At 41.7% G+C, this 14,744-nt stretch overlaps 1 protein-coding gene across 4 annotated transcripts in view; it reads left to right on the top strand.

Annotated features, from left to right (window-relative positions):
• The first annotated feature begins 489 nt into the window (after positions 1–489).
• Positions 490–14,744, top strand: part of LOC146571972 (uncharacterized) — a 35,527-nt gene continuing 21,272 nt past the window's right edge. Inside the window, exons 1-6 of one of the 4 annotated variants that reach the window (XM_085275986.1) lie at positions 490–636; positions 1,135–1,352; positions 9,747–9,824; positions 9,938–10,029; positions 10,138–10,254; positions 11,778–12,561. In XM_085275986.1, the coding sequence (XP_085132112.1) occupies positions 10,021–10,029; positions 10,138–10,254; positions 11,778–12,561 (910 nt within the window). In that variant the 5' untranslated portion in view covers positions 490–636; positions 1,135–1,352; positions 9,747–9,824; positions 9,938–10,020. Of the gene's footprint in view, positions 637–1,134; positions 1,353–2,128; positions 2,197–6,107; positions 6,174–9,746; positions 9,825–9,937; positions 10,030–10,137; positions 10,255–11,777; positions 12,562–14,744 lie in introns of those variants that run through there. The other 3 variants (XM_085275987.1, XM_085275989.1, XM_085275990.1) reach the window with 3 other exon arrangements.

Raw genomic sequence — 14,744 nt, forward strand, 5'->3', positions numbered from 1 at the left:
CTTATAATAATTCTATTTTCTATCCAAATCAGGAATCATGTTTTTGGCCTTACGGTTTGTATGGATATTCTTTAAAAAAGAATTGTACATTTCTTTTCATATCTTACATTTTGTTACAGTGAACATGTCCCCAGGGGAATCACGGTAGAATGCATGCTTTTAAAATTGTATTTTATGTGTGAAAGAACTTCACTTTGTGTTATTCCGAGGTATGTAATGGGAGAGGATAACAGCTATAGACCTAGCTATAGATAAGCTATAGACCTAACAAATACAATCCTTGAACACAACAGATATGAAGGGATATTAAGGGGAAAAATAGTTATAAAACGTGTATGTACCCCGTTTTTAATTGATTTAATACAAATAGGTATTATTTAAAATGTTGCATTATAAAAAGTATGTCTTTAATATAACCCTAAATTAATAACGTACGTTTCATATCTTATTCTTCAGCGCGACTTTTATTTTGAAAGGCAATCCCAGAAGTGCAGCCCAATCTTTTAGCTCTGACACTCGCTCTTCGGGATTATTCGTAAACTCAAGTGCCCCCCAACCCGCCGATGAGAACTGCAACTGTTTTTTTTGTTTGTTTGTTTGTTTTTTTACAGCTGACACACTTCCCATTTCGATCAGGTCAGTCTCTTTTTCACTACTTGTATGGCTCGCTGAACCCTGAACCTAGTAGCTAACCACAGCGTAGCCAACAGCAACAACAGCGCTGTTACTCAGTGACAGCAAACAGGACACACACTGCACGCGCGGATCCACGCCCTCTATCTCTCTGCTTGTGTTTATATTTCATTCTGAGCCCGTAAAAGTGGTTCTAACCCGCGGAGCCGGCTCCAAAAGTGTCCCCCAGTGTTATTTTGTGAGTCCCGCGGACGGCACCAAGTCAAACACAGAGGGGGGTCTGCTGTACGAGCTCGTAAAAGTTTATTAACGACGGAATTAGCTTCAGAGGAGAGATGAGTGCTTCTGTTTTCCCACCCTCTCATCTCCAAAACGTTAGGTTTCTGCACCAATGAAGGGGAGGGAGAGACAGGAGGAGGAGGAGGACGGGGTGGTGGTGGTGGAGAAGGGGGTGTTTAACAGTCCTACAACCATCTTCTGTCCCGTTTATCCGCCATATAGGCCAGCTCGATACTGCCGTGAACTAACTTCCTGCATGTGGCTGTAGCTTGAACGGGATTTCTGGGCTGAGCGGTCACTGCTGCTGTCCATGCGTGAGCCTCTTCTCCCCCCTCCGTGGATGGTGCGGAGTAATATCATCTGGAGAGGCCGAGGCCGACATTTTACCCCGGTCCGGAGGAGCATTAACTCGGAGGGGACATCCGAGGACACGCGTTAAGGTAAAGCCCGTCTCGCAGCTTTGTGCCTTTGGACAAATACATAAGCATTTACGTAAAGTTTTACGACCGATAATTAACTGACAAAATATTTAAAGCACATATAGAAAAAAATATGACGGCTTTTAACGGTCTTCTGTGATAAAAATGGCTACTTTCACACGGATTTACACACTGTAGCTGCACGATAAAGAACTATACTTTTGAATTTGGAATAATAAATGCACCGCGTTCACAAAAACATCTGGAAATATATGCTTTCCACGTGCGATATACGTAACAAGTTAGCGTATATATATATATATATATATATATATATATATATATATATATATATATATATATATATATGTACCAAATTACACTTTTACTACCCCATTTCACGCTACATAACGCATTTATACCGTTTTGTTTATGTTTCCTATATGCGCGGCCAGGCAGCTTTTGCTCCCGGTGTTTATTCTTTGTAATGGCTCAAACTTTACAGTTGCTCGCCGACAAAGCCTACATTTAATGACGGGCATAACTTGCCTCGGCCTGTAACAGCCACCATCAATCGGCAGCAGCACCTGCAGGTGGACCTACAGAAGCCAAAGTTGTTCTGAGATTTATTCAACTTTAATGTAACGAAAGTCCGAGTCGGTGTGGACAGAGAGTGGCCACCTGACCGCAGCTGGGGCCGTTAAAGCGCCGGAGCCCGTCCACAGGCTCTCAAATCGGCCGTATTAACAATTAATATTGGACATCCGGTGGCACTGCCAGCTGCGCCCCATTTTTATTGTCTGTGCGCTGAAAGGATCCCTGTTGTCTCGGCTGGATACTCCGCGAAGCGTGGTGGCTGATTTAGGTAGGAATATTTATTTCTGCGTTATATTGCAGTTTTAAAAAAGTAAACTAAAAATGCATAAAATGTGAATGTGAGGTGTGAAAGAGAAAGGCTGGATGTGGGAGCGCGGCTCTCCAGCTCGCTGTGCCATGCGGGACACGCTGCTGGCTGCCACCATGGCACCTTCCCTTCGTGCTCTGGCTCTTTATGTGCTGCTGCTGTTGTTGTATCCAGCTGTGCGGGGACACAGCACCGTTGTGCCCCGTCAGTTCGATTCCACCGACCGGGTCAGTGATTAAAAGATTTATTCGGGAATATTGCGGACGCGCACTGGATGTACGGGGAAGACAGGCGAGGGGCGGCAGAAGGGGGCCACTTTTGCTCTCCATCGTTACGGGAAACGGAGCTCCAAGGACACGGAGAGGCGGGGGCGCATCCAGGTCGTTTTGGGTGTTTGTTCTTGTATTTTTTTTCTTTGCAGTTATTAACATGTTTTAATTTTATTGCTGGAGATGCGAAAGATTTTTCCCAGGCAGACCGACCTTTGTCCGCCGCCTAGATTTTTGGAGCTTTAATTTGGCAAATTGGCTTCCCAGACAGACTGACAGCCAGATCGTCTCTCCTCCCCGCTCTCCCGCCTCCTCCTCGCTGTTTTCGGCCACACTCTCTGCTATCACAGCCTCTCACTGGGCTCCTTCTGAATTTACTTTTTTCTCACTTTCAGTCTCTCTCCCTCGTGCGTAACCTCCATTCATTCGTGCAATTTGCCATCAGCCTGGAGTTTTTTTCCCCTGATTATTTCTGAAGAGGCCTCCAGCTGCAAAAGGTTCAGTGTCTGGTCAGACTGCTTTAATTCTGCCTCGTGGTCCAGTGTCAGAATGACTTGCTTCCACTCCCACATTTGTGCGTTATACCCAGCTAGCACTATACTACGTTAATTCTGAAAGTGCAAAACAAGTTTTTATGGAGAAAGTGTGGTAGTATATGGAAAAAAAAATACCATAAATTATCACATGACTGTTTGAAACTTCAAAAATAATAATAATCATAAGAGAAATAGCTGGCACTCCTTAGGCAGGTGCTATACTTATATCCTTGCTTGCAGACTGTCATGAGGACAGCTGCCACACCATGGACATGTAGTCCTTCCTGTTATACTTTCAGTTAGGTTAGGGGCCAGTTTAAGCAGTTATGTCTAGTTGTTCCATTGCAGTGTTTCATTAATGAACTTCTGAATACTCAAGAACTCTCACTCTCTGGACTTTGAGTTTCATGTGGTGAGATAGTTCACAACTACTGGAGCTCTACAGAAGGCAGAAGGCAAAAAACTGAAATTTTGACTTTTTTTTATTTTTTTTATTTTGGTAATCTTAGTTTAGTTTTTTCCTCTCTCTGTTTTCCAGGTTTCTCTTTTAAAACACCTTTCTGTAAGTATTTGGGACCTCAAAGCTCCAAGAGCCACTTTACAGTAACATCTGCTGTTTTGATTCCAGGCATGAAGCCATTCATTTCAGTTGCATTTTTATTTATATAGTATCAATTCACCACAACTGTCACCTTAAGTCTCTTGACATTGTAAGCTAAAGACCATATAATGCTAGAGAATAAGGACCAACAACCAGATGTGAACAGCGTTTGGTGACATTGGGAAGGAAGAGCTCCCTTTTAACAGGAAGAGACCTCCAGAAGAACAGGCTCAGAGGGGGTCAACCATCTGCAGGAGAGAAATTAGCAGTGGCCACCTGGTAGCATTCACTTTCAACCACCATAAGCTGCTGCTTCTTATAGGCATATGAAAGTATCAGTTGTGGTTGAGCTATGCTCCTGATCTGTTTTAGTTATCTTTTGGAAACAGGCATCGTCAGGGCAGACTCCTCTAACATGCATTTGCGAGATGCTAGCATGCTTTCTGAGAAAAACTAAGACATAAGTGTCATTTTATTTCAGTTTGGACATTACGAAATACATAAAACACTACTGTTCATTGAGCTCCCTCTGCTGCAGTCTCGCTTTCACAGCAGCCAGTTTCGTTCGACAATGGCATTGAAAGGACGATTTCTGAGAGAGTAAATTGGAAAGCCCTCAGATTTCTGTCCAGAGCCTCATTAACCCTCTGATAGTGAAGCTCACCCACAACACTTACTTTCATTCTTGCAAACAGGGGAGCTGTAACTCTGGTGTCATGGCGATGCTCTTTACCCAAATAAAAACCCCACCACAGGCAAACCGTTTTTAAAACTGCCCGTGTTGGAATACAGTGGGGCTGAAACAATTCATGGATTGGTCACCTAGTTCATCAGCTGAAAATAACCAAGAACTCATTTTGAATTTTAATGTTGTTTTCTTTTTCTTTTTTAGTTTGAAGCAAGAAGTACGTCCTTTTTCCAGCACGTCATTTGAATGACAGTAAATAGACTGGATCTGCATTCTTTATTGTAGCTTGGGTGAAACAATGTGTCAGTTTGGAATGTAGGAAATTGTAAATAAGTTACGTGCCTTTTTTATGATTATTTTCACACACAACAATTGAGAAAACAAATGCCAGATGAATCAATAATAGTGCAACTGTTTGCAGCTTTTGAATGTACTGTAGATTTGTTTTGGAAGGGTACATTATGGCGTGACACAGATTCTTTTGAATACTCTGCCCTGTGTTACATAACAAGCTGTTGCAAGGATATGGGTTCAGTTTTATTTTGCATTTTTCTGTGCCCACACAGTGTTCACCGGATAATTGCTCCAGTGCATTTGTAATAGACTAATAGAAAAGTCAGCTCTAAGTGTACATGGGGTTAGAAATGGCTGCAATTACTGTAAGTTCTGAAGGCATCGAAAGGTCCTCTGTGGCGGGGGATGGCTGGTGGGGGGCCTCCATAACAAGGAAAAGTAAATTTCGTCATGCACCACCTGCACTACATGAACCATTTTCTTACCGCATTGTGAGTGTTAGCATATATATTTACTTTGTCAGTGTGCGTCCAGTGTTGTTACATAAGCCACAGTTGTGCAGGCATCCACTTTGCTTGCAGAGTCTTGTTTACAAAGCGCTAAATGCATCGTTGGCTGAATGTAAAGCCTATGGTTATTGGTTACTGTTGACTTTTTTGTTTCCCCGCTGCCTTGCTGTGAACTCTGTGAGTGTGTTTATGAGCAAAGAGCCCTTTGGACTGTGCCCTATATTTAACCAATGTGCACAAAAGGATTTCTCAGCTGTTATTGCATGAAGCCACCTATATCAGCCATGGTATGAACAAATATAAATACAAGTCTGTTTGGTGTATCTGTTTCATTGTGCAAATTTCCCCTGTAGAGGCAGCAAATAGCTAGAGGAGCGCTGTGTTCATATAAACAAGATTAAAAGAAATGGTAAATAGTACACCATGGACACATTTGCATGTGCGCTTCGCTCCTGTTTGCAGGATATATCAGCACCAATGTCGCATCCGGCAACAGAGGGGAAAGTGGCGTGGTAGCCTACTAAATGCCATTTTGATTTATCGTATTCAAAAGCTTTTTTTTGCTCTGGTAAGTACAGAAATATTCAAAGCTGGCACTCAAACAACTTTATTGTTGGTACAAGTGAACTGCTTCCATAATAATCTACATAGCTTTAACCCTTAGTGCAAACTCCCAGAGCTTCGCGTTTCAAACGGTCCCGCTCTTTGTGCTGTAAACTTTATGATAAATAATGTGTATCTTTTCTTCATTTGTATGAAGCCTGGATTATTATATTTATTCCACCCGTTGGTTATCAGCTTCAGAGGCCTGTTTGTGTCTGATAAGTGTTTGTGTACACAGTATGTTGGTAGCTGGCTTGTCTCATGTGCCAAATACCAGTTTTCCATTTGGCGTGCCAAGGCAGTGTCATAACCGCCCAGCCAATCCTCATTTCCTCATTCTTGTGTGCCTGAGGTCAATCCACAGAGAACGTATTATGGCATTGTTCTCAAACACTGAACCAGGGTCTGTGTGAGCTGCTTTCTTCGACTTTTCCACAGGTACTGAACAGTAGGTCTGCATTGTTCCTGCGGCGTGTGTGTGTGTGTGTGTGTGTGTGTGTGTGTGTGGGTGTTATGTTGCTCGGTATTTCATCATGTTGCCATCTGAAAAGAGCCGGGTGTATTCGGCGCCTGCAGTGTGGCCTCCTCCCTTCTCCTTTAAGGGAGAATCAGAGTTTTGGTTACACAAACATTAATGAATGGAGCAGCTGAAAGCAACGTCAATGCTCAAGTTTACCCGTATGAGGCGGAGCTAAAGAAGCAGTTCTTCAGTGGACCAGTAAGATAGTCCGATGAAAAGCGATTTACTGTGTGTGTTCGTCTGCACCACTGTTGCTCATAAACAATTAAAACACATCAGTGAGTCACAGTGTTGCACTGTGACATGTAGCTTCAACATTATTAACACACTGCAGAGGGTTTTTTGTATCTTTTTTTTAATCTGGCGTGCAATCTGTTCTGCATCTGTTCGTGGCTGAAAATGGTCACCGACAAATGCACCATTTCTTCCTGTTCAATGTGGAATTGGTTGAAATCTGTGAATTTTCCACCCGCCTGTCCTGCACCTCTTGCCTCTCTTCCCTTTCTATTCTAAGCCCCTTCAAACAGACAAGTACACGACACATGCTTCATGGGGCTACAAATAGGTCAATGTTGACTTTTGACTTTATAATTCCTGCGATACTGTATTCAGATATCGGTCCAGTCTTTACTCAAAAAGCTACGCCTTTTATCAGTGACAACGTGCAGATCTGTGAGGTCAGTTGTTTAATTCTGTGTTTAACACACCATCCGTCAGTGTCGGTGGGCCAGTTGTTAGCAGGAGATGTAACATAGTGTGAATGAAATTATCAGCAGAGGGTTAGAACTTTGTAGTATTTCGCATTAGCATCGGTAATAATTTTGCTTGTGCATTACTGTCTAAAAGTCTTGACTCACCCCTCATTTCTTTATATTTTTCTTGCAAGAAGCCACACTTTATTTTTTAAAGAGGTCTTGAGCTACAGGTTTGTTTGTTTTTTCTTATACTAATTTTCAGTTCTTGTACCTGTGTGAATCATTCAAACATAAAAAGGCATCTGACTCAAGGGATAAACCAATGTTCTGTTTACACATAACAGACAGTTTGGTGCCAGACAAAAGATCTGGCAGGTGTAAAAACTATCTGCAGCAGATAAACTGAAAGTCATGTCCTTAAGAAATACGAGAAAATCCAGCAAAGACCTGACACAGGAGAGATGCATCTGGTCTTTCTGATAAACCATCGATGTTTACCAAAACCTCATCAGAAGTCTCAGTGGAAGGGAGGTTGTCTTGACAGAGAGAAAACACTGAAGCATGCCAAATTACCCAAGAACTCGACTGAAAATCAGTGGCAACAGGTCTTATAAAGTGAATTTCAAACTTTAAATTTTTGGTTCAGATCGCTATCAATATGTACAGAAGTGGTTAGGAGAGAGGTACAACAGTAAGTCTCTGCAGCCACCTGTAAAACACATTGGAGGCTCTGTCGTGTTTTGGGACTTGCATATCAACCAGTGGTGTTGGGGATCTTGTCATAATTGGTGGAATTATAAATACAAGAAAACACAAACAGATTTTGAGCCACCTTGAAATCTGGAAAGTATCTTATTGGCAATGGAAAATAGGCTGCCCATTCAGTGAAAGAATACCTGGATAGAAAAAAACACATTGGAATACAACAGTTTTGGATTGGCCTCCTCAGAGCCAGGCGTTATTGAAAGAATGTGGGATCATGGTGACAGAGACGTAACAATAGGCAGGAAGCAAAGCCTGCCTACTGGAAGCTGGGAAACTATTCTGCTCCAAGAAATTCTGAAGACTACTTAAAGGAATGACAAGAAACCTTGCCTAAGATTTCAGGCTGTGTTGAAAAATAAACATGGTCATACCAAGTATTAACTTTAAGCTAGTTAGAATTGTACAAACTCCAGTTTTTGCCTTATCTACTGCATTTCCATGTGTTTGCACTGCTAATTTCCCTTTTTTCTAGCTAAATGTAAAAAAATAAAGGGTGGCTCAAGACTTTTGCACAGTACTGTATGTTTGGAGCGGTTGTTCTCAAGTTAGTTGGCATGACTGAAAGTTCTGATTATGATGCTATCCCTGTCAGGCTCTGTGTCTCTTCCTCTTGGGAAGCTTTTATTGCACTCAAAGTTGCAGAGCGTTTTGTCATCAGTGCATTTATTATTGTTTCATGTCGACTTTCTTTTGTGATAGCCAGTCTACATGCAGTGTGTGCAGATAGCTGGCCACGGTATCTGTAAGGTACTGAAACTGGAAGAACTGGATGCATATCAACTTTGTACTTTTCACCTGATCTGACTTGAAAAAATGGCAGTTTGTCAAAGTATGTGACCACTTCAATAATATAATGCTGAAACATTATTTAGGGTTTTAAGTAAGGTTACTTGTGATGTTTTTAAAATGTAAAAATAAAACAAAAACTTATTTTTAAAGATTTATATTAATAAAAGAAGGAGTGAATCAGTTGGGCAGTGAAGAGAGCAGACAGAGATGGACTGACTTCTTTCTTTTTTTGTTTGTTTGCTCATGACCTTGGCAGTCATGATACAAGCTAACACAGCTCAATTCAACTTGTCAGCTAAGCTTAACTAGCTTGCTTTGCACATTTTTCACTTAGCTGGACAAGAGCTAATATTTAGCCTTGAGGATATTGACTTCCTCCTGCCCTGCATACTTTAGCCTTTTGATTCCATAGCATACAAAGCATGGAAGCTGTGTTTTATTGACAGTTCAAACTTAACTAGTGCTAATCTTTAGATGATCTATCCAAACTCTTCTCCTTTCCAGCTCATTGATCCTCATCCCACACTGGTCATGTAATGTTTAACAAATGAACATCAAAGTTCTCCTTTAATGCACATAACAGTATAAATAACAAATGCCAGTGAATCACATGAATGCTTTGTCACACAACAGAATTCAACCTTTATCTGGTGCATGAAAGCTTTTGCATTTGCTGTTTTAAACACTCGTTGTTAGCAGAGGTTTCTCAGGAAGTGATATGTCCTACATTTTTGCAGCACCAGCATGTTTTTTTTTCATGTTGAATGAATGGATGTATTAATAGAAAGCTAACCAACTAATGTAAGTAACAATAGCTGCCGCTGTAGAACAGACAAATAAAGAGCTCTGAACTCATTAATGTTTTGCTTTACAAATACAAAATATATTAAAAAAAACCCCACCACAATAAACAAACGAAAGTGAATTTCACAGATTGCCCTTGTGAAATGTTTTCTGTCAAAGAAGCCCATTCATCTAAGAGCAGCACTGTGGATCTGTTATTAAAAAGACACATTTAAAACCTGCATTGTATCATCTGTACCGCTGTCGTCTCCTCCTTTTGTGCCGATCAAACAAACTGAAATCAGTAGCAGCAAACAGACAACTTGTACTGCACGAAGCCAACAAAACAATATAAGGCTTATGTAACACTGTAACATTTTTGTGTTCATATTATGTATTGCATCCCAAGATTTCATTGTCACATTGATTTGCTCCCTTTTTTATTGTTTTCTCCTTCAGGCTGAGAAATCGAGAGCTGCAGAGCTGCGACATGTGAAAAGAGCTCACCCACTTGGCCTACTCACCTCTCAATCTTAGGTAAGTACTTTCTTCCATTTCTCTTTGTCTCCTTTTATCTACCTTCACTTCTATCTTTGTGATGAACTCTTCTTTCCCTCTTTTGTCTCTGCTGGTGACATCTCAATGCTCAGACCGGAACTCAGTTGAGTTTTTCGCTGCTAAACTCACTCACACTCACGTTGGGACTGCGACCTGACAACCTCCTGCCTTGGGCATGCCTCAGGTAAAGTAGGAAAGCTACAGTGGCTCTCACCCATCACCTCTGAATTATCCTACTCCTTGCTTCGGTGTTGGATTTACTCTGTGTCTGTGTGTTTTACCTCCTTTCCAGCCGGGTATGAATGGGATGGAGCCTGCATTTGGCGAGGCCTATGGGGGGCACAGGGGTCTGATGAGCCCCTACCCTCTGGCCATGTCGCCACAGGGAGGCAGGACAGAGTACGACCAGGTAAGACAGCACAACATGGACAGAGCCAAAGCTCACGCAGCTTATAGTGTGACCTCGGGTAGACACTGTATAGTACACACAGATATATTAATAGCTGCCTAATTTGAGTTGGTGAGTCATTGTAGCAATTTAAATGATGTCATTAGTGATTGATCTATTAGTGGAAAATACCGTGCTCTTACTTTGAAAGTATATCTTATTGGCTAGCTTGCTGGCTGTCAGTACAGTCACAGTTCAGCTGCTTCCCCAGAGAGGATTTCACCCTGATGTCAGATCCAGATCCAGCATCTGCACCTGGTGATACTACAGGAGGAGGAAACCTGGTTCATGTGTAGCGATGCTCAGCTCACTGAGGCTGCAGAACAGAATAAGCACTGTGATCACCAGCCTATTTGTCTATAAAGTGAAAGACTTGCAGGAGCAGCAGCTGATTATAATGCTCAGTTATAAATTTGCCAACCTGCCAATAATCAATTCTTAATCTCTGGGAAAAAATGTGTTTGTCTTTAAGGACAACAAAATATGACCTGTTTTTTATTTGTAATGTAGATTTTTTTTTGCTTGCATCTCTACATTTATTGTTCAATCTGTACTATAGTTTTGTGTTTATTTTCTTCAGGAAAATAAACACGGGCCACAGGCTTGATGATGATTGGATCGTGAACCATTTCCAATCCACTTGATCTTTAACCATTACAGCTTTCACTACACCGCACATTAGAGCTATTTCTCAGCTGTATTTAAACACGTGCTTTTATAAGAGCACGGGAAGAAGTCTGGAAAGACTTATCATTAAACAGATGCCCAGGTAAACTGTGCTTTTATGATAAAGCCTATATTATTAGGTTACATACAGCGATGAAGTCATCCTTCCGCTTCAGTGCTGTCACATAATCCTCCTCCTCTGTCTGTGTGTGCATTGATGCATTAAGCTGCTGCATGTCTCTTCTCTTTAATGTCCTATCATGCCTCTATTAGGAATATAATGAGAGCTCAGCAGCAGTAACCGCAGTGGCAGAAGGTCAGGTGGTCAGGCTATGGCAGAGTGGGAAATGTAATTGGGACACGAGACTGTTGTTTGTATTCTGTTTTTGGTTTCTGCTTGAAAAGCCATTAATCCTCTACCACTCTCAATCTTTTTGTATATATATACATCGCAAATACAGTTTATTTATTTATTCAGCAATGTTTAAACATCATGCCTCACATGAAAACAAGACCAAATTCTTCACGTGGCATCTCAGTTATCAACAGTCAGTGTATGTGGGCCAGGTGTGAAATAATCCTGACAGGATTACGGCACTGGGGGAGGGTGGGTAATTTTGATTAAGGTTTTTTTTCCCCCCACACAACTCAGTCTGACCTGTTTTAGTAGCAGAAGTAGATTCACAATTTAAAATGCTAGTAAATGCTGTCATTTTACACCAAAATAATCTTTAAAATACTGAATGATTTAAAAGTTTGTTTATTTTTTTGTCACAAATCATATGTTTAAGTGTCATTTATCTCTGTCCCCCTTTTAGAGTGTGCTCCTTATGCTGGGCTCCCCAGCATTGCCAAGGAAACGGCCCTTTGAGTTGCTAAGCGACCTGGTGGACGACGGAGGCTTTGGTGAAGACCTGCACCCAGAGCGCTGGGATGTGTCCGCGCTGGATGAGATGGCTCGTTACACCAAACTGGGCCTTGGGGTCGGAGGGGAGCTGCTGCCCTGCTCCGAGGAGGCTGTGCTGATGGGCTGCTGGGGGAGGAGTCGGGAAGAGCAGGAGGAAGAGGATGAGGAGGAGGAGAGGAGGAGGAACAGACACGCAGTCCCTCCTGGCACCCCGGAAGTCCAGAAAACTGCTTCAGGGAAGGAGGAAGAGGAGGAGGAAGGGTGTATCTCTGTTGCCCGGACAACAGAGCTGTGCGTTTCAGGAAGAGTGACTGAAGGTGGACAGGATGAGGGGGTGTCAAGGGAGCGGACGGTGGAGGTGTATCAGGTGGCCCAAGAGGAAGAGGAAGCAGCAGCAGCTGCAGTAGGACTGGCTCTGGAGCACTGCAGTGAGGAGCACAACTACTCCCTGAGCCAGGGAGGGGAGCTGGGGGCAGGACCTGCTCACAACTCCCAGACAGAGGAGGTGCAGGTGGTGGAGAATCAGCAGGAAGAGCAGGATAGGGAGGACAGCCAGGCCGAGACCGAACTGAAGTTGGAGGATGAGGATGAGGAGCAGGACGAAGACGAGGAAGAAGAGGAGGAAGAGGGAGAGGAAGGAATGGAGGAGACAGTGGTGGAAGCTGAAATTTCGAGCTCCTCGGAAACTGAATGTGGTGAGTTCTGGCTTCAGTGTGTGTGCGTGTGTGTGTGTGATGGCGAGGACATCTCGGCTCATCACAGCGCGGCCAGCAGCCTGTCTGCCCACACACAATCCATTTTGTTCTGCCTCCAGTCCAGACGAGACCTCAAACCGTCTCGTCTGACTTGGTTGGCTGAGCACAGGCACATGTGATACCAAATTTTGCGGGTGTAATTCCCAGACATCACACTGCTTCAGTGACTACAGTGTTACTGTTATAAAATGGCTTTGAGGGCTGAAGTGTCTTTGGGTATTGAAATACCATCTGTAACAGGCGCGCTGCTTTGTTTCTGGGATGGGGTGGGGGTTTAGCTGAGCACGTTAAATAGGGTATGAAAGTTGGTACAGATTGTTAAACAACCATTACAGAAGAACGGGATTTCTAAGCAGCTTCAAAAGCAACATAAACATGCCAGCTACAGACTGCAGCATTCAGCTGGTGGCTCATTAAAAACCATTTTTCTTGCCTCATTATTTCTTTACAGCCCACTTATCTCTCATTCACAAATATCAAAGGTACATAGTACGACTCAAAAGCAGACTTGAACAGTTAATTCTACAACTATTTTGGTAATTGCTTAACTGTAAAGATGCCAAACTATTACAGATTTTTTGCTTCTGTGTTTTATGTAATACAAATAGTAGAAATAGTCTTTGCTTTTCAGACTCTAAATGACAAAAGAAGAACTTTGAAGCTGTCACACGGGTTCTGTGAAATTTGACATTGTTTCATAGTAATGGATTTGTTGCTGTTGTCTTCAGGATGCACAGTTTGTGTGCTAAAAAGCATTCCTACAACGTGTTTCAATGACCAGGACTTTTTGTAATTACTGCTAAAGAAACATTTGTTTTCTATGGCGGATTGAAGTCTCCTGGTCATAGCACCTTTGGGTGCCAGTACTGAGTACCAGAGTTATCATAGATGTGAGCTTTCTAATTAAATATTTTCAGTATTTTTTTTTTCTAGTTTCAGTTAAACTCTGGCATGAGTTTACTGTTATTGTTGTTGTGTTTGGTTTAGCTTTCATTAGTTTCAGTGTCAGTTTTTGTCTTATTAATTATTACTATATGAAAGCTATTTGTTTGGGACAGAATGTTGAAGTGTTACATTACAGACAGATAATATTTTGAAACTGATTTGAATTAGTTTGTGAGGACACTGTAATGTTTCTGGGGATGTTCAAGCATATTATTAATTATTAATAATTGTAATTATTAATTATTATTAATTTAATTAATTATTAAAGCAAATTATTTGCTAGTTGTTCATTCTGACAACAACGTTTACACTGAGCTCGCTTTAAGAGGATGGAATTAAATATTGGCCTAACAAATATTTTGTTGTTATTATAGGAGCTGTATGAAATTTGTAATCACATTCCTCCTTAATCAAATGTTGTTGAAATGTGTGGCACTTTGAAATATGTGTTTGCGCTCTGTGTGGTGTTGCAAACACACACTACGTCAGATTAGTTTGGCTAATTTTAGCAGTGTTATCAGCAGTAGCCTGACTTTCTTCCATGCTACTGTCCACATCATGATACAAAATATGGTTATATGTAGCTTTGGTTGCTTGGATATATTCCACTTTATTCTGACAAAGCTGACATACAACTGCTCTGTTTTTTTAAACATCAAAGTAATGCAGAACAGAGCCGGCTAGCAAGCCTGTCATCTGTTTACTTTCACCCTCACTCATTTACAACTTCCTTTTTTTTAACATAGATTTCCTACCTGTGTATAGAAAGTGTGCCACATAAATGCATACAGCTAGATAAAGTAGATGTGTGTACAGTAAGATAGTAAAATGGGTAGTAAAAAAATCTAATCTTAGCTCAGTGTGACTTTACTGTCTTTTCTGCACTTTCTCTTCTTCAGTGCACATGCACACCCTCTCTCTCACACACTCTCTCACAGACACAAACACACAATAGATAGGTGATGTGAACAAAATATTCAGTTTGAGCACAATCTGTTTAATTTTTGTAAATGCAATGAAAGTTTACCTGCAAGAGTTGAACCCAAAATAAGAGAGAGATAGAGTGAAGCCAGCAGGGAAAGTCATCAGCTTTTCACTCAGCTTTAAATAAGTTAAGAAAAGTTCCATCCATCCATCCATTCGCTTCCGCTTATCCTTTTCAGGGTCGAGGGGGGCGC

The sequence above is a fragment of the Mchenga conophoros genome, linkage group LG6 (assembly GCF_057382185.1).
Source record: "Mchenga conophoros isolate Kocher_MC1m ecotype Shallow Benthic linkage group LG6, M_conophoros_male_GT1.1, whole genome shotgun sequence".
NCBI classification, from domain to species: Eukaryota; Metazoa; Chordata; class Actinopteri; order Cichliformes; family Cichlidae; genus Mchenga; species Mchenga conophoros.